This window comes from Alligator sinensis, unplaced genomic scaffold (assembly GCF_000455745.1).
Source record: "Alligator sinensis unplaced genomic scaffold, ASM45574v1 scaffold404_1, whole genome shotgun sequence".
Classification (NCBI taxonomy): domain Eukaryota; kingdom Metazoa; phylum Chordata; order Crocodylia; family Alligatoridae; genus Alligator; species Alligator sinensis.
Window position 1 is genome coordinate 3,246,863 of NW_005841839.1, and position 15,013 is coordinate 3,261,875.

The 15,013-nt window shown below is 40.5% G+C and overlaps 1 protein-coding gene across 4 annotated transcripts in view; it reads right to left on the reverse strand.

Annotated features, from left to right (window-relative positions):
• ALG1 (ALG1, chitobiosyldiphosphodolichol beta-mannosyltransferase) overlaps positions 1–14,338 on the reverse strand; it is an 18,395-nt gene extending 4,057 nt beyond the window's left edge. For 2 of the 4 annotated variants that reach the window (XM_006015544.3, XM_025203699.1), the window contains exons 1-8: positions 14,261–14,338; positions 13,022–13,125; positions 7,301–7,449; positions 4,679–4,768; positions 3,059–3,169; positions 2,625–2,746; positions 1,733–1,771; positions 401–460 (exon numbers count right to left, since the gene is read on the reverse strand). In XM_006015544.3, the coding sequence (XP_006015606.1) occupies positions 401–460; positions 1,733–1,771; positions 2,625–2,746; positions 3,059–3,169; positions 4,679–4,768; positions 7,301–7,449; positions 13,022–13,057 (607 nt within the window). In that variant the 5' untranslated portion in view covers positions 13,058–13,125; positions 14,261–14,338. Of the gene's footprint in view, positions 1–400; positions 461–1,732; positions 1,772–2,624; positions 2,747–3,058; positions 3,170–4,678; positions 4,769–5,670; positions 7,450–13,021; positions 13,126–14,260 lie in introns of those variants that run through there. The other 2 variants (XM_025203706.1, XM_006015546.3) reach the window with 2 other exon arrangements.
• Positions 14,339–15,013: the final 675 nt, after the last annotated feature.

Genomic DNA, 15,013 nt, shown 5'->3' on the forward strand with positions numbered 1-15,013 from the left:
TATACCACTTTCTATAAAATCTAATGTTTAATCTTTATGCATCTTTCTAGACCCCTTGCTAATAGTCCAAATTCCATTTAAATCACATTTCAAGTTCTTCTAATTTTTTCACTCTTTTGAAATCACTTACAAGCAAATAATTCCAGAGTACATTAACATTTCTAGATAGGTATGCCAACATACTATCTTTAAATACTACATTACATCATCATCATTTCACCATGTGCTCTAAGATGATTTGCCAAATTATTCCCAAACAGAAATAACCATTTTTACGAATTCATCAATTTTTTAAATTAATTTATCAATTTAAGAGTTAATATACAAAAATGGTAAAACTTGAGTCCATTAAGCATTAGTAATGAAGGGAAATAGGAAAATAACAAGAAAAGATAATTACCTGTTATCACACATATGATAGATGGGATCCTGACTCCATCACTGATATATTGTTCATAATCTGTAGACAATAAAAAAAATATTCTATGATCTGACACACAAAATCTTCTTTCAAGGATGGTTTTGATGGAAATATCTTACCTTCTTATTCAAGTAAACTAGTTAAAGTTCAGGCAAATTAGCAAACAAAGAAATTCACATTCTGAACACGATCCTAACATGGGTTTATTTAACTGCCATAATACAAAGCAGAAAAATAAAGGCATATTTTTTCCCCTGGTATTGCTAAATCCTGTGTGTTGTGCACACAATGATTACAGAAGGAAAAAGCACATGACATGCATTCACAGGCATAGAAAGCCCGGTACACTGTTAGGCCAAATCCTTCTTCCATTGCTCAGGCAGAAAATCCCAATGATTTAAAAAAAATGCTCTTAAAAGGGATGGGTTTTTTTTAAAAAAACCAAACAAACAGAAAACAAGTTAGGCTGATTTCCTGGATTTATAGTGCTGACTTGCTTTCTTCATGGTATAAAAGTTAGACAGACTTTACACCCTACACAGACTTTACACTTTCAAGCTGATAGTTCATAAAGCCTGCAAGTACCTCATAAGAAACTGTAATCATTTGTTTCTCAATATAATGTTTTAAACCTGAGACATAAGGGGTGCCTTTACATGTGCTACAGAGATTAGGCGGGGAGAGGGGTACCTTTAATCAACAGCTGAGATCCGTTCTAATTAAAGTGCCTACAGCATCTCATGAATCAGTGTCCCACGCTTCAAAACAGCAGCAGGGGCATTTTAACTAAATCTCATTCAATGAACTTTAGTTAAAGCATCCCTGCCACCATTTTGAAACGCAGGGCCACTGAATACACAAGACATGGAGGCTGCTGAAGAGCTCTAATTAGCACACTCCAGCAGACTTGATTAATCGAAACTGTTCCAGCGCTCCCTGAATGTTTACAGGCACTGAAGGTTACCATATAGTTTAAGGGCAGGCTCCATCTTCCTCGAAATATTTTCAAATGCTTACTGCATTCTACTTTATCTTACATAGGAAGTAAAGTTGTACTCCACTTATCAGATTATTAGGAATATATTCCTTAACAACTTTTTTAATTGAATCCTAAATATTACCATGATTATAACTGTTTTACTCCCATACCAAGATAAATACTTTAAATGCATCTGACTTATTTTGCTTATTATGCTTATTTAGTTCTTTGGAAAAGTTCATAACTGTTCAGAAAGAAATGCAAAACTCTGTTCAGAATATATTCATAGTAAACCTCTTTTAAAGAGTTGGGGAAAACTCCATGATACCTACCTTCTAAGGCTTTTAAAAGAATAGAAAAGTCTTCATCCTCTGAAAAAGAAACTCTTATTAATGACAATCATAAACAGTTTAGCTGTAATGTCTTCCTCTTTTTAAAGGATAGCAGTGATGACTTTCCTCATCTACACTGCATGTCTGAATATAGTGTGCACTTTCATTATAAGCACTATAACTGTAAAACTAATATACCAAAGCCTATAATTAATGTTGTGTTCCCACTTTCTTCCTTAATGGAAACATTTCAAAGTTACATGTATGCTACAGCCAACCAACATTTCAGAAAGTTTCATTATCAGCGTCATCTTATATGCTAGAACTTATGCCTCGTTACTATAAAATACGAGAAGACAAACAATTCCATACTAGCTTATTGAATAATACAGATTTTAAATGGTTTTATACTGTTTTATTCTTAGTAAATTAATAGGTGCCATCATAAAAGTAACAGGAAATGAAAAGATAAAATTGTAACTTATTAGGTCCATTCTGTAGCTTCATGCAAGTGTAATATATGCATGCATGATGCATTCTGCAGCTTCATGAAAGTGTTATATATGTATACATGATGTTAAAAAGTTTATAGAAACAGTGTTTTTAATAAAGTATGGAATATTACCCTATAACTCCATACTTAAACTAAACATTTGAAAGGATTATGGTCTTCATTTTTAGGCACTGAGATACAGTCAGTACAACTGATTTTTCCCTTTAACAGAAGAAAAGTATACAACTGTGTTGTTGCCACTATAAATGTTGTCCATGCTTTAAGATGGGGAACCAGAAAACAGCCCTAATTTTATTATTTCCTTAACATAAAGAATGACATGTTAGAGGAATACTACTGAAAAGAACAACAACATTAAATACTGCTTTGATTCAAGACCTGTCCAGCTTGTGCTGCTTATTAGAAGCGCTGGTCGTTCTTTGACATGTGCCAAACTTCCATTTCTGACATCTAATTCTGTAAATGCTGACTTCTCAACATCTGGATGTGCAAACTCTGTTCTGCAGAAACAATTTTAAAAGAATATGTCTATTAATACCAAAGATATGGCAGTAGGGTTATACATGGATATAAATAGATACTGTGCAAACACCATGAATTTCACAATATTCTGATTCCCAGTTTTTCCACAACATCTCCCAGGGTACATTTATTTTGGTGCTGAGTTGCACCGAAGTATCATGGTAACAATGATGATTTCAGGAGCCATCAGTTAGAGGAAGTTACAGAAACATATGCTGAGTTTCTAGACTACCTGTACTGTCCGATTTAATCAGCTAATGAACGAAAATGCATCTTTTACCTATACATACCGTGCCTTAAATGAATCATAGTCTTTGGCAAGTTTCATGAACAATTTATGTTGAAGTTCTAATGGTGTTTCCTTAAAAAAGGCAGCTGGCTTATCATAGAGGGTTATGGCTCTGTAATGAAACAAATTCATGAGTCAAATAAAAAGAATACATAAAAGATACAAACTATAAAGATAAAATTCATAGGCTACAGCAGTGAAAAATAGGAAGTAATTAAAGGCATTCATAAAACAAAATAATGAATGATCTGATTCTGAAAACTCTATAAACTAAATGTTTTTGAAGCAGAATAGACTTGGCATAGTAGAGTGAATCCTACAATAAAGGCACAATCTATAATGCACACTAGATGCATGTAATGCAGCCATGAACACTTGGTTTCATTTTTAGACCTGCCTCATAACTGTGTCTGTGAACATAAGCTTACATTCTGAAAAATTCCTTTGCCTTATGACTGCATAAAGTCAAGCTTTCAAAAATCTGGCCAGAGCTGAATCTGCTGACAGCCTCAAACTATGATCTGATCTACATGACAGTTCTGCTGTCTGAAGTGTTAGAACACACACACACACACACACACACACACACACACACACACACACACACACACACACACACACACACACACACACACACACACACACACACACACTTTCCCTCCTGTGGAAGAGCCTTCTTTTTACAGGCACAAAAAATATCTGCTCAGCAAGTGAAAGAAGGTTTCTGCAGCTACTGAGCAGAAGAGAAAAGACACATAGTGCCTCTCAAGAACTACAGGATGCCCTGTTGACACAACTGTTGTAGTGGCATTATGTGGAGCCACCAGAAGGTGTGCAAAGGTGCATGGGTTCTGCAGGATTTCTTGTGGTGACTTCGTCCTGCAGAAACCTTTCAATGAAGATAAGCAGTAGTGGCATCATAAGATGGGAACTTCCACTTTCAATTAAATGAAGCATTCAAGTGTCCTCAGGAGGTTTCCTAGTTAAGTTGCTACACTGTAATGTAGTACATCAAAAAAGAAAAAAAAAAAAGAATCCAGATAATGCATTTCATTGCTTAGGGATAGGGTATGGGATGGAATGGGGTTAAGTGGCTGATGCTGAAGCTTACTGAGGTCAAGAATTTAAACTTCCTTTTAACACTTACATTGTAAGAGAGATATGTCTCCCAGTCTGATTAAAAAACTAAATCACCTTCTACTTGCTTCCATGTCAAAAACTCTGGATGTCTCTTCCCCAGACACCAGTAACATTTGACTCAAGTGAGCTCTTGGGCCTCCTTTGGAGATGGAATTATGACGGAACAATATATATTCATTCTTACTTAATTTTTCTGAACTATTGAGATTTTTTTCCAGAAATCTAACAAAAGTTCAATAATATGAAAGCTTTACCATCCTGTATGCTCTCCTCTTAATGCTAAAAACCGGGCAGTGGACAATCAATCGCCAAGTCTTTCAAGATCAGAAATCTTTTATAACTACTGGTTCTAGGTCAGAAAACAGTTGTTTTGATCCCAATTTTTTCAGCCCAATAAAGGAAAATTTTATATATAAAAAATCATTAGGTCCAGATAGCTGCAAAACTGCATATACTAATTTGTTTGAGGCCTTTAACTTACTTGATGTTATAATTCATTTGTAAATCTTCTTTCATTGCATTAGTCACACAAAAGTTATGGTCAGACAGACGTCCAAAAAATTTTTCATACCTAATAGAAATTAAACTTCAGTGAGAACCCAAAGGTTGTCAATTTCATTAGACAGGAATACTAAATACACTTCTCATAACTGGCAGTGCCAAATCTTGGGAATAAAAATATTCTAGTTCAGTGGTTCTCAACTTTAGACTCAAGGCACGCATCCAAAAATGCTAGCTTAGTTTTCACTTGTTTCATGACAGCAGAAAAATAATAAGAGCAATTCTTCTGTTGCAAAGAACTCAGAAAGATGACAACAGGTCCAAATGTTTCTAATACTATGGATTCCTAGTTGAAAGCTCCGGGTTTATCTTATGGACCATATTTGCACACCTAACATTGCACGGCATCTTGTGGCACCCCTGAAAAGATCTCGAGGCACTCCATGATGCGTCCACACCTTGGCTGAAAGTCACTGTTCTAGCTATTATGATTTTGTCTAAATTTATCAACAGGTGTGTTACACAGTACTGTTTATCACTTGCATTTTAACATGGAAATCATGTCTAGGTTGATACTTCTCCCAGAAAGAGCCATTACATAAAAATACAGAAGAGCACATGCCTTCTCTAAACCTAATAGCCTAGGCACATATCTTTAAGGGGTTTAACATAACCCCTATACAGAGGCTCCTGTGTGAAGCAGCAATGCAATGTAGCAAGCAGTTCAGAAAACACTTACAAAAAAGGACTAAACACCAGATCCCGTTCCACCTATTATCTACATATGATCCTATTCCACCCTATTTGAGCCCCTGAAAAACCCATTAAACTCTTCTACTTTTATAAAGCACCCTCATCTTTTTTGGCTGTGCATGCACATTCAAATAATCTGGGAAAATTCTCCCAGGTTTGTTCTCCTGGTAGAAAAACTTGCCAGAACCACATGTATAGACAGTCAAATGCTGAGCTTACAGTGCGGACGCTGTGCAACCACAGAGGAGTCCTGCGTACACATCTCAGCGTGCTCTGCAGGCTTCCTTAGTCCACCTGGCAACAAATGGCAGTAGTGCATAGGACAGTCCTGATTGGCTGACCCAAACTGTCAGTTGCCTTCCTGTGTCTCCCTGCAACACAATGTGGAGATTGTGAAGGGGGCATGGTCTGCTCCCTGCTAGAGCGGCACAGTCCAGTGAGCAACACATAGTCTCACAGGGAGGCGGGAGTGAGGGGGAATTATACTGAAGGACTATGTTCCCTTTTGAGAGAAAACATAGCATCTACAGACATTCGCTCTCCCATGAGAAATTCTCCTGGGAATGATTTAGCCCTGGCTGTTCCCAGGTTATGCTTCTCCTGAAGTGGCCATTTTTACTCTGGGATAAAAAGCGTGAACATCTGTACATTCATAGTTTCTCCTGGGAGAACACTGACTCTCTGAGAAGAAACTAAATGTCTGTATGAGGCCTTAATCTTCAGAGCAAGTCAGAAAACATGGAGGGGGCCACTCACCTTTTCCTTTACTAGTTTTTCAGGGACTTGAGTAGGGTAGACTAGGGTTCACACTTGGATGCCTACATACCTCTTAGATTCTGACATGCTGGAACAGAAACTAGCCCAAAATGTTCAATATACATATAAAGGAGCTAGGCAAAACAAACAGGGCAAGAAGCAGATTATATTCAAATTTGAGAAACTGAAATACACAAGGAATTAAAACAGAATATAGTAAAATCCCTGTTATCCGGCATTCTACTATCGGGAACACTCTACTAACTGGAATTTCCAGCTGGATGAGAGCGGGGTGGTGGAGAGGGAAGCTCACACGCTGCCGCTGCCACCCACTACCCTGCGCTGCTGCCGCTCTGCATGCAGCAGTCAACTCCTCCCCGCTCCGCGTCCATCTGGAAACCCACGCTCCTCAGGTAACCGGCACTTTTAGATACCCGGCACACCCCATTCCCCACTCATGCTGGATTAGAGGGATTTTACTATTTTATCACTCCAACACATGTAATGAAACCCAAGTTACTATACACTCTCTCTCTATTTACATATAGTTCATACATTACAGAAACAACTGCAGCGTTTTGGAATACCATGACACTCAGATTCAGAAATAAATAGACATTTTACAACTGTGTGTATACTCCATAAACATGTATGAATATTGATATGCTCATACACAAGTATGTTATTTATACATAGCTAGACAATATCCCTTACCAGATAATAACCATTTTTAAACCGTATGACAAATCCTATAGAATGCAATAGGGATTAAACAAATAGGACTTAACAGAAATTACTCCAAAATGCTTTTTAATACAGGAATATATCATTTCTATAGCTTTCTGGGATCATCTTACAGAATGTAGCAGGAATCAAATGTTCTATTAAGTTCTCTAGAGAAAAGGCATTCTCTATTTAATTCTACACAGTACCCTTTCTGAAAGGAAGTGTAGGTTAGTTTGGACTCTACATATCACCTCTTTAAAGAAACTTTATTTTTCTACTTCTTATTTGCTGCTTTCCACTTTTTTTTTAATTCTATAAAACTACATGTTTTGTAAGAGGGGAAGAAAAAGAAACCTTTTATACAAACCACTTTGCAATGTTCACAATTGGATGACTTGTTCCATGAGTCAGACTCATTATGGTATATCCATAGTTGTGCCAATCGATAATCAGTTTGCTTCTTCGTACAAGACAAACTATCCAGGCAACAGCTATGCTAGGCAGACCTGGAGGATTCTGTTAAAATAAAACAGAAATAAAAGCAGCATCAGATTATGATCGAACAACATGCTCTCCTGCAGAGAGCAAACCAGGAAAGCCAAGGCTATGATGGAACTCCAGTTAGCTACAAATATCAAGGACAATAAAAAGTCCTTTTTTAGATATGTGGGGAGCCAGAGGAAAAGCAAGGGCAACACTGGACCCCTGCTAAACCAGATGGGACAACTGACAATCAATGCCCATGAAAAAGCAAACTTGCTCAATGGGTACTTTGCATCAGTTTTTCACCAGTCCCCTGTGGGTCAGGGAGGCCCAGGTGAGAGAGATTCCTTACCCTCCATCGAAGATGACCTCGTGAAGGAACACCTTAAGAGGCTGGATACCTTCAAGTCAGCCAGCCCTAACATTTACACCCAAGGGTACTCAAGGAGCTGGCTAGCATCATAGCTCAGCCCCTGTCATGGATCTTTGAGAACTCCTGGCGCTCTGGTGAAGTGCCTGAAAATTGGAAGAAGGCCAATGTCGTGCTTATCTTCAAGAAAGGGAGGAAAGTAGATCCGGCAAACTACAGGCCCATCAGCCTGACCCCTATCCTGGGGAAGGTCTTGGAAAAGATTATCAAAGAGGCCATCCTTAACAAACTACCTGATGGCAATATCCTGAGGGATAGCCAGCATGGGTTTGTTGCGGGTAGTTCTTGCTTGACCTATCTCATTTCCTTTTACGACCAGGTTACCTATCACCTGGACAAGGGGGAAGAGATTGATGTCATATATCTTGACTTTAAAAAAAGCCTTTGATCTGGTATCCCACGATCACCTCTTAGCTAAACTGGCTAGCTGCAGCCTCGACCTCACCACAATCTGCTGGCTGGGGAATTGGCTCTGTGGTAGGACCCAGAGGGTGATGGTTGATAGAAGCCAATCGTCTTGGTGCGCGGTCACCAGTGGGGTTCCTCAAGGCTCTGTCTGAAGGCCTATACTGTTTAACAACTTCATTAAAGATGTGGACATTGGTGTCAGAAGCAAACTTGCCAAGTTTGCCGACAACACCAAACTCTGGGGTAAAGCATCCACACCTGAGGACAGGAGGGTGATCCAGGCAGATCTTGACAGGCTCATGAAATGGGCAGATGAGAACCTGATGGTGTTCAACACTGAAAAAATGCAACTTTCTTCACCTTGGGAGGAAAAACCTGCAGCATGTTTATAGGCTCAGCAGTGCTACGCTGGCTAGCACTACAGATGAAAGGGATTTGGGGGTCATAACTGACAACAAGATGAACATGAGCCTTCAACGTGATGCTATGGCTAGAAAAGCGAGCAAAACACTGGCTTGCACCCATAGATGCTTCTCAAGCAAATCCCAGGATGTCATTCTCCTGCTGTACTTGGCCTTGGTGAGGCCGCAGCTGGAGTACTGCGTCCAGCTTTGGGCTCCACAATTCAAAAAGGATATGGAGAAGCTTGAGAGAGTGCAGAGGAGAGCCACGCACATGATCAGAGGTCAGGAAAACAGACCTTATGATGAGAGGCTGAGAGCCATGGGAATCTTCAGCCTGGAAAAGCGCAGGCTCAGGGGTGATCTGGTGGCCACCTATAAGTTTATCAGGGGTGTTCACCAGGATCTGGGGGAATGACTATTCACCAGAGCGCCCCAAGGGATGACAAGATCGAATGGTGACAAACTCCTCCATGACCAATTCAGGCTGGACATAAGGAAGAACTTCTTTACTGTCCAAGCCCCCAAGGTCTGGAATAGCCTGCCACCAGAGGTGGTTCAAGCACCCACTTTGAACGCCTTCAAGACACATTTGGATGTTTATCTTGCTGGGATCCTATGATCCCTGCCGACTTCCTGCCCCTGGGGCAGGGGGCTGGACTCAATGATTCTCTGGGGTCCCTTCCAGCCCGAATGTCTATGAAATCTATGAAACAAGTCCCAAATCCTCTTCCAGTAAAGGTAAGCAAAAGATTGGAATGACACTGCTTTAAAGAATTTCATCTTAAACTTTTGGGTTCCACTATTGCTTGAGTTCAATGACCAAAAGTCAGAGATATAGGGTATAGATATAGGATCATAGAAAAGTAGGACTAAAAGGGGCCTCATACAGTTATCTAATCTAGCCCTCTGCTCAAACCTGGATCATCTCTGACTAAACCATTCCAGCCGTATCTAGCAACTGCTTATTAACTTATATGAAATGATATAGTTAATCGCAGTCCAGTCCACTTGATATGCACTGAACTGGGGAGAAGCAGTGCCCTGAGCTACCTGCGATTGTTATTTTAGTGATGTAGATGTAAGGCATCTGACTTCGGCAGAACCCCAGTGGTGATCTGATATAAATAAAAGCAAACTGTATAATTTTAATTGCGATATAAATTACAAAGCAAGCAACTGTCATTTAAATAGACATTTTTATCTTGTTTTATATTTGCCTACCAGCTGTTTCCTCAAAGAAAGTCCTTTTTTTCTGGTTGATAGCCATTAAGATAGGTTGATCAGTAGCTAAACAGCCTTTACACAAACTCTGGTGTTTCTTTTGGCTAATGCCATATACACATAAAACAGGCATACCACTTAGCATACACATTTTTACATTCCTAGTGTTTCTATTTTATTATGTCAGATACCTGATTTTTATTCATGATCCATGTTGATACAATTGAATGGAAATTTAAATTTACCAAAAATTCAGAAATCCAGCATTTTAAAATTTCTTACCAGTTAAAGCTATGTCAAACGATTTGGATAAACAAGAAATCATCACCAAAATACATATTGGAGGCGTCCAGATGAGTGAGGTCGTGCAGTATTGGCACCGCAAACACGTTTGCAGCGCCACATACTGCACAGTTTGGTGTTCTCCGTGCTGCAAGGGCACACTGTCCGAGTGTGTGCTGCACTGGGTTTCTTTTCCGCATTTTTTTTGACCCCTGGATATCCAGGGGTGAAGAAAAACACAGGGGAAAAAACTGCACAGTGCAAGCTCAGGCAGCATTCGCTGCTGAAAAGTAGAGATTGGACATCCAGAGCCATGCTGCGGCTGCTGCCCAGACTCTGGCTGAGAGGATCGCTGTGGATGCAGCCGCAGGAGGCCCCCAGGATCCCAGGTAAGGCTGCTAAGGCACATAGCAAAGCACATGTGGCACGGGCGTTCCCAAGGGACAAGCAGCTGCGGCGCAAGGTGTGCCAATGCTAGTTTTCCTGGGAAGCCAAATATCCATGCACGTCTGGATGTGCTCACCATGTTTAAACCCAACAGAAAGTGCTATTTATATTTAATAAATCATTGATAGTAAATTGAACTGATTGTTTCTGCAGCTGTGTTTTCTTGGCTGTCTACGTGGCATTTTGGCACTGGTGCATAGGTAGGAAATCTATTCCTTCTTTCCATTTCTTACCCCCCATAGCTGAGTGGCTAGGGCACTCAAATGGAAAGCCAGAGAACTGGAGGTCCAGACCCCCTTCATCCAAAGTGGGTTTGAGCCAGAGTCTGACTTCCCAGCACAGTCCTCTAACTACTACCATATAACAATTATTATTGGGAAAAAATGGAGAGTGACCAGTGTAGGTAGAAAGCCTCTTCCTCATGGGGAGTAAGGATCCAGACCAGCAGTCACCTCACTGAGCCACACACCCTTTCTTCTTCCTGACCACTCTCTCCTTTTTGACTGCATATACCTTCCTCACATGACTTCCCATTGAGCCAGCTTCAAAAGGAACTCTAGAGAAAGGATTGAATTTTGACTGATGTGGTATGGTGGTTAGTTATGCAAAGTCAGAGATGCCCATATTCAAACCCACTTTGGGCAAGGAGGGGCTAAAACCCAGGTCTCAGCTTCCCAGGTGAGTGCCCAAGCCACTCCACTATTGAGGAGAAAAGACCAGATCTTCCTCCCTCTCTGCTCCTGAGTCAAGTCCCAGCAGTCCTGGGTTTTAGTCTACTACCTGGGGTTGGCAACCTACAGCTTGCAGAATTGTTGGATCTGGCCTGCAAGCCTGGGGACTTTGATGGCATTCCAGCAGCAGAGGACTTTGCCAGGACACAGCAGCTCAAAAGGGAAGAGCTGTAGTGGCCTGGTCCTAACAAAAGCCTGCCTTGGACCCAAACTAGGTCGCTCCAGGTAACCACTAGCAAACATTTCAAATCATTAGCCTACTACATTTTCAGGCATCTAAAGACACTACACATCCTCAAGGTTCAGCCATATATGCCATAGCTTCTACTGCTCATACCCAGTCTCTGCACATACGCAGTGATCTATACATACAGGCTTACACATCCAGGAACAGAATTCTTATCTATGTGTTACTGCTAAAAATGCCAGGTAGATGCACACAAAACAACTGCTAAGACTACCAGGAAAACATAGAACCTCACCCCATGTCCTTCAAAGTTTTAAGAAATAGTAGATCTCAGCTTCTTATTAATGTCTTTAATCAGACTGGAAGAAGAAAATACACATTCTTGATTCTCCAGATGCCAGTAAGTTTCTCAGTTTTGAATGAACTAATTATTGAATTGAACTGAACTATATAAACTGAAATGTCCTCCCCGTGAATGCAGAAGAGGCTACTACTGTCAAAAGCTTAGGTGCTTAGCCAATAACTTCTACCAGTTTAATAGTGTGACTTTCTTTAAAATATTTTCAATAATCAAGCAATACTTGTTTGTGTTTAAAGTAAAAATGAGTATAGAGACAATTAAATGGATAAAGGTCTTAACACAGGTTATCATAATTTCAAATTTTAATTTATCAAGTAAACTATTTTTAAATAAAACTGCTGGCTTAAATAATAAAACTCCAGTCCATGCTAAATTCTCATTAGCACAGTTTGAAGCTTTAAAAATTAATATACGTTATATAATTGAATTCACTCATTTTAAGCGTGTATATTTGACTGTAAAATTCAGCATGTGTGTTACTACACATAGGACAAATTCTGAATATGGAAAACGAATGTAGCATTTGTAATTTACACTGACATTTCAACTGCATCATTCCTAGTCAACACTGGGTATAAATGTGAATTACAAATTTTATTCTCACGTGTGGATCAAAATTTGCTATCAGTGAATATTCAAGCACCTGAGCTAAAAGTTCATTCTTCGTTTGTACCATTTATGTTTGAATGCTAAAACATTCAGGTTAACAAAAAAAATCACAAATACATGACTTATAGTTCATTTAAAAAAAAAAACAAGTATCTCTGAAAATTCATTTCTAGCATTCATGCAGCTCTAACAGTTTTAATGGCAAAAAGAGCAGTAATTATGCTTTTTGATACCATTGGAAAGATATTCTACAGCAGGGGTGAATGACCCGTAGCACAAGTGCTGCAAGTGGTACAGGTAGCCTGTGTGCAGGGCATGTGGCAGGCTGGGACGGGGACAGGCAGTACCTCAGCAGAAAGGGCAGGGAGCAGAAAGCAGAGCAACAAACCATGGCAGAGCAGCAGATGGGGAAAGGGGAAGGGGATTAAAGTAGCACTCAGAAGCAGTGCAGGGCTGGTTTATGGTTGACAAACATTCAAACTGTTCTACAGTGAGATAAAATACATACGTTAAAAAGATATGTACCTGAAGAAGAATGTAAGATGGATGATCTATTTTCATCAGTGCATACAACAGCTGCAATACCTGTGCAATAACTTTTATAATGTACTGCAAAATCTTAGGACCAACTGTAAAAGGACAGAAAAGTTTGTCAAAATTTCACAAAGCCCATCCAAAATATGCAGCACTTAGAATCCTCAGCAAAACAGGAGGGGGAAGAATTTTTTTAAAAGTAAAGACATCTTTTACTAAAACAGCATTGTTTTTTAGGGAAAATAATGTTTAATTCCACTGCACACTTTATTACTGAAAAAGAATACACAGTGTAGATGTACAGAGGAACACGGGGTGCATCCAGATGAGTGGACACATGCAGTTTGCGGCACCTCAGAGCTGTTTGAGGAGCTGCACACCACACTCCGCACAAATGCAACAATTCACCGCACTCCTAATTTGCAGTGCAGTGCCAAAATTTGACACTGGGAGATCCCAGTGTCAAAAAAAAAACAAACAACCTGCTGCTGCAAAAAAAGAAGCTGGGTCATCCAGAGAGACACTCTGGCTGCTGACCATGTCATCTCCCCTCCTCTAGCTGTCTCCCAGCTCCCCAAACACGGTGGAGGCTGGAAGGAGTGGGGCAAACAACCATTTCTATCGGGTTGGGTATTTTGCCCTGCACCAAACCACATATGTAGGCACACAGGTAGTGGCAGAAAGCAACGGCACAAATCTGTGCTGCTATTTTTGCCACAGCAAACGCACACCACTGCACATGTGCACTCGTTTGGACACGGCCATACAATTTATACAAGTGTAGTCGGCCACTTTTTCAGAAGTGGGCCAATTCACTTCAAGGCATCATCCAGTTTTAGTACCAATAGTCTGAATAGGTAAAACTACATATCTATTGAGAGGATAAGCTTGCATTCTGTCCAAATTCAGATCTTGGGTACAATAAGATCCCACTCATCTTTAAAAAAATGCTTATGGAATTATCTCTGCTTTTAAACAAGCAATGATGATAATCTTTTAGCGGTCAAGTCTGGGTCTTTAAAACTGCTTTTCACTTAAGGTGCGTAACATTTTTAGAAAACAAAAGCAAAGAACAATTTTTATGTAGCCATGTGACTAATAACCAAGTCATAAGCTGACCCAAGGTGATCTAACCCCAGCTGACTTCCTGCCCCTTGGGCAGGGGGCTGGACCTGATCATCTCCCAAGGTCCTTTCCAGTCCTAATGTCTATGAAATCTATGAAGCTTACCTTGTAATACTTTAAGTTCTGAAATAGGTACAATGTGTATTCTTTCATTGCACAAAATATCATTGTGTGGCTTTGTGTCTGGAAGAGAAAAAAAACCTCTCTGTAAAAATGTGTTTATCAAACATGCTCTACAAGACCGTTAATACAATGGCACTTATTATTACCCTTGAAGACTAAGAATTAAGGGAAAATATAATTTCAACACAGTCACTTTGATTGAGGACATTTTGCCAGCATCATATGTAGGACACTGTGGGCAAAGTTAACGGTTTTGATAAGTCACTGGGGAAGTCGTTTGTACTGTATACGACTCGTATTAAAGTGCCTGGGCAGCCCAGCCAGGTTCACAGCTCCGGGACCTGTACGGAGCTACCCATCCCAGTGATTCTCCACATTTCCAGATTCAAAGCACCGCTTGGGAAAGGCCAGCTCTTCATTTTCACTTGTTCTTATGACTACAGAAAAATAACATTATTCTTTTCCCACTGTAAAGACCCCAGGAGGACCAGGGCAGGGCACAAGCTGCTGACACCACTGATCCCTGGTGGATCCTGATGATGCACCTAACAGCCCTGGTGCTGCGCAGCCCGCGGGGATCCCAGCGCTGTCCCACCCCGACCTTTCCCGGGGCCGCGGGCCTATAAAGCCGATCGAGGGCCGGCGAGGGAAGTGCAGGCGCGCCCAGCAGGACCCTGCACGGCCCCGAGCCGGGGGAGGCGGGCGGGACCGCGGCACTCACGCAGGAAGCCGCGC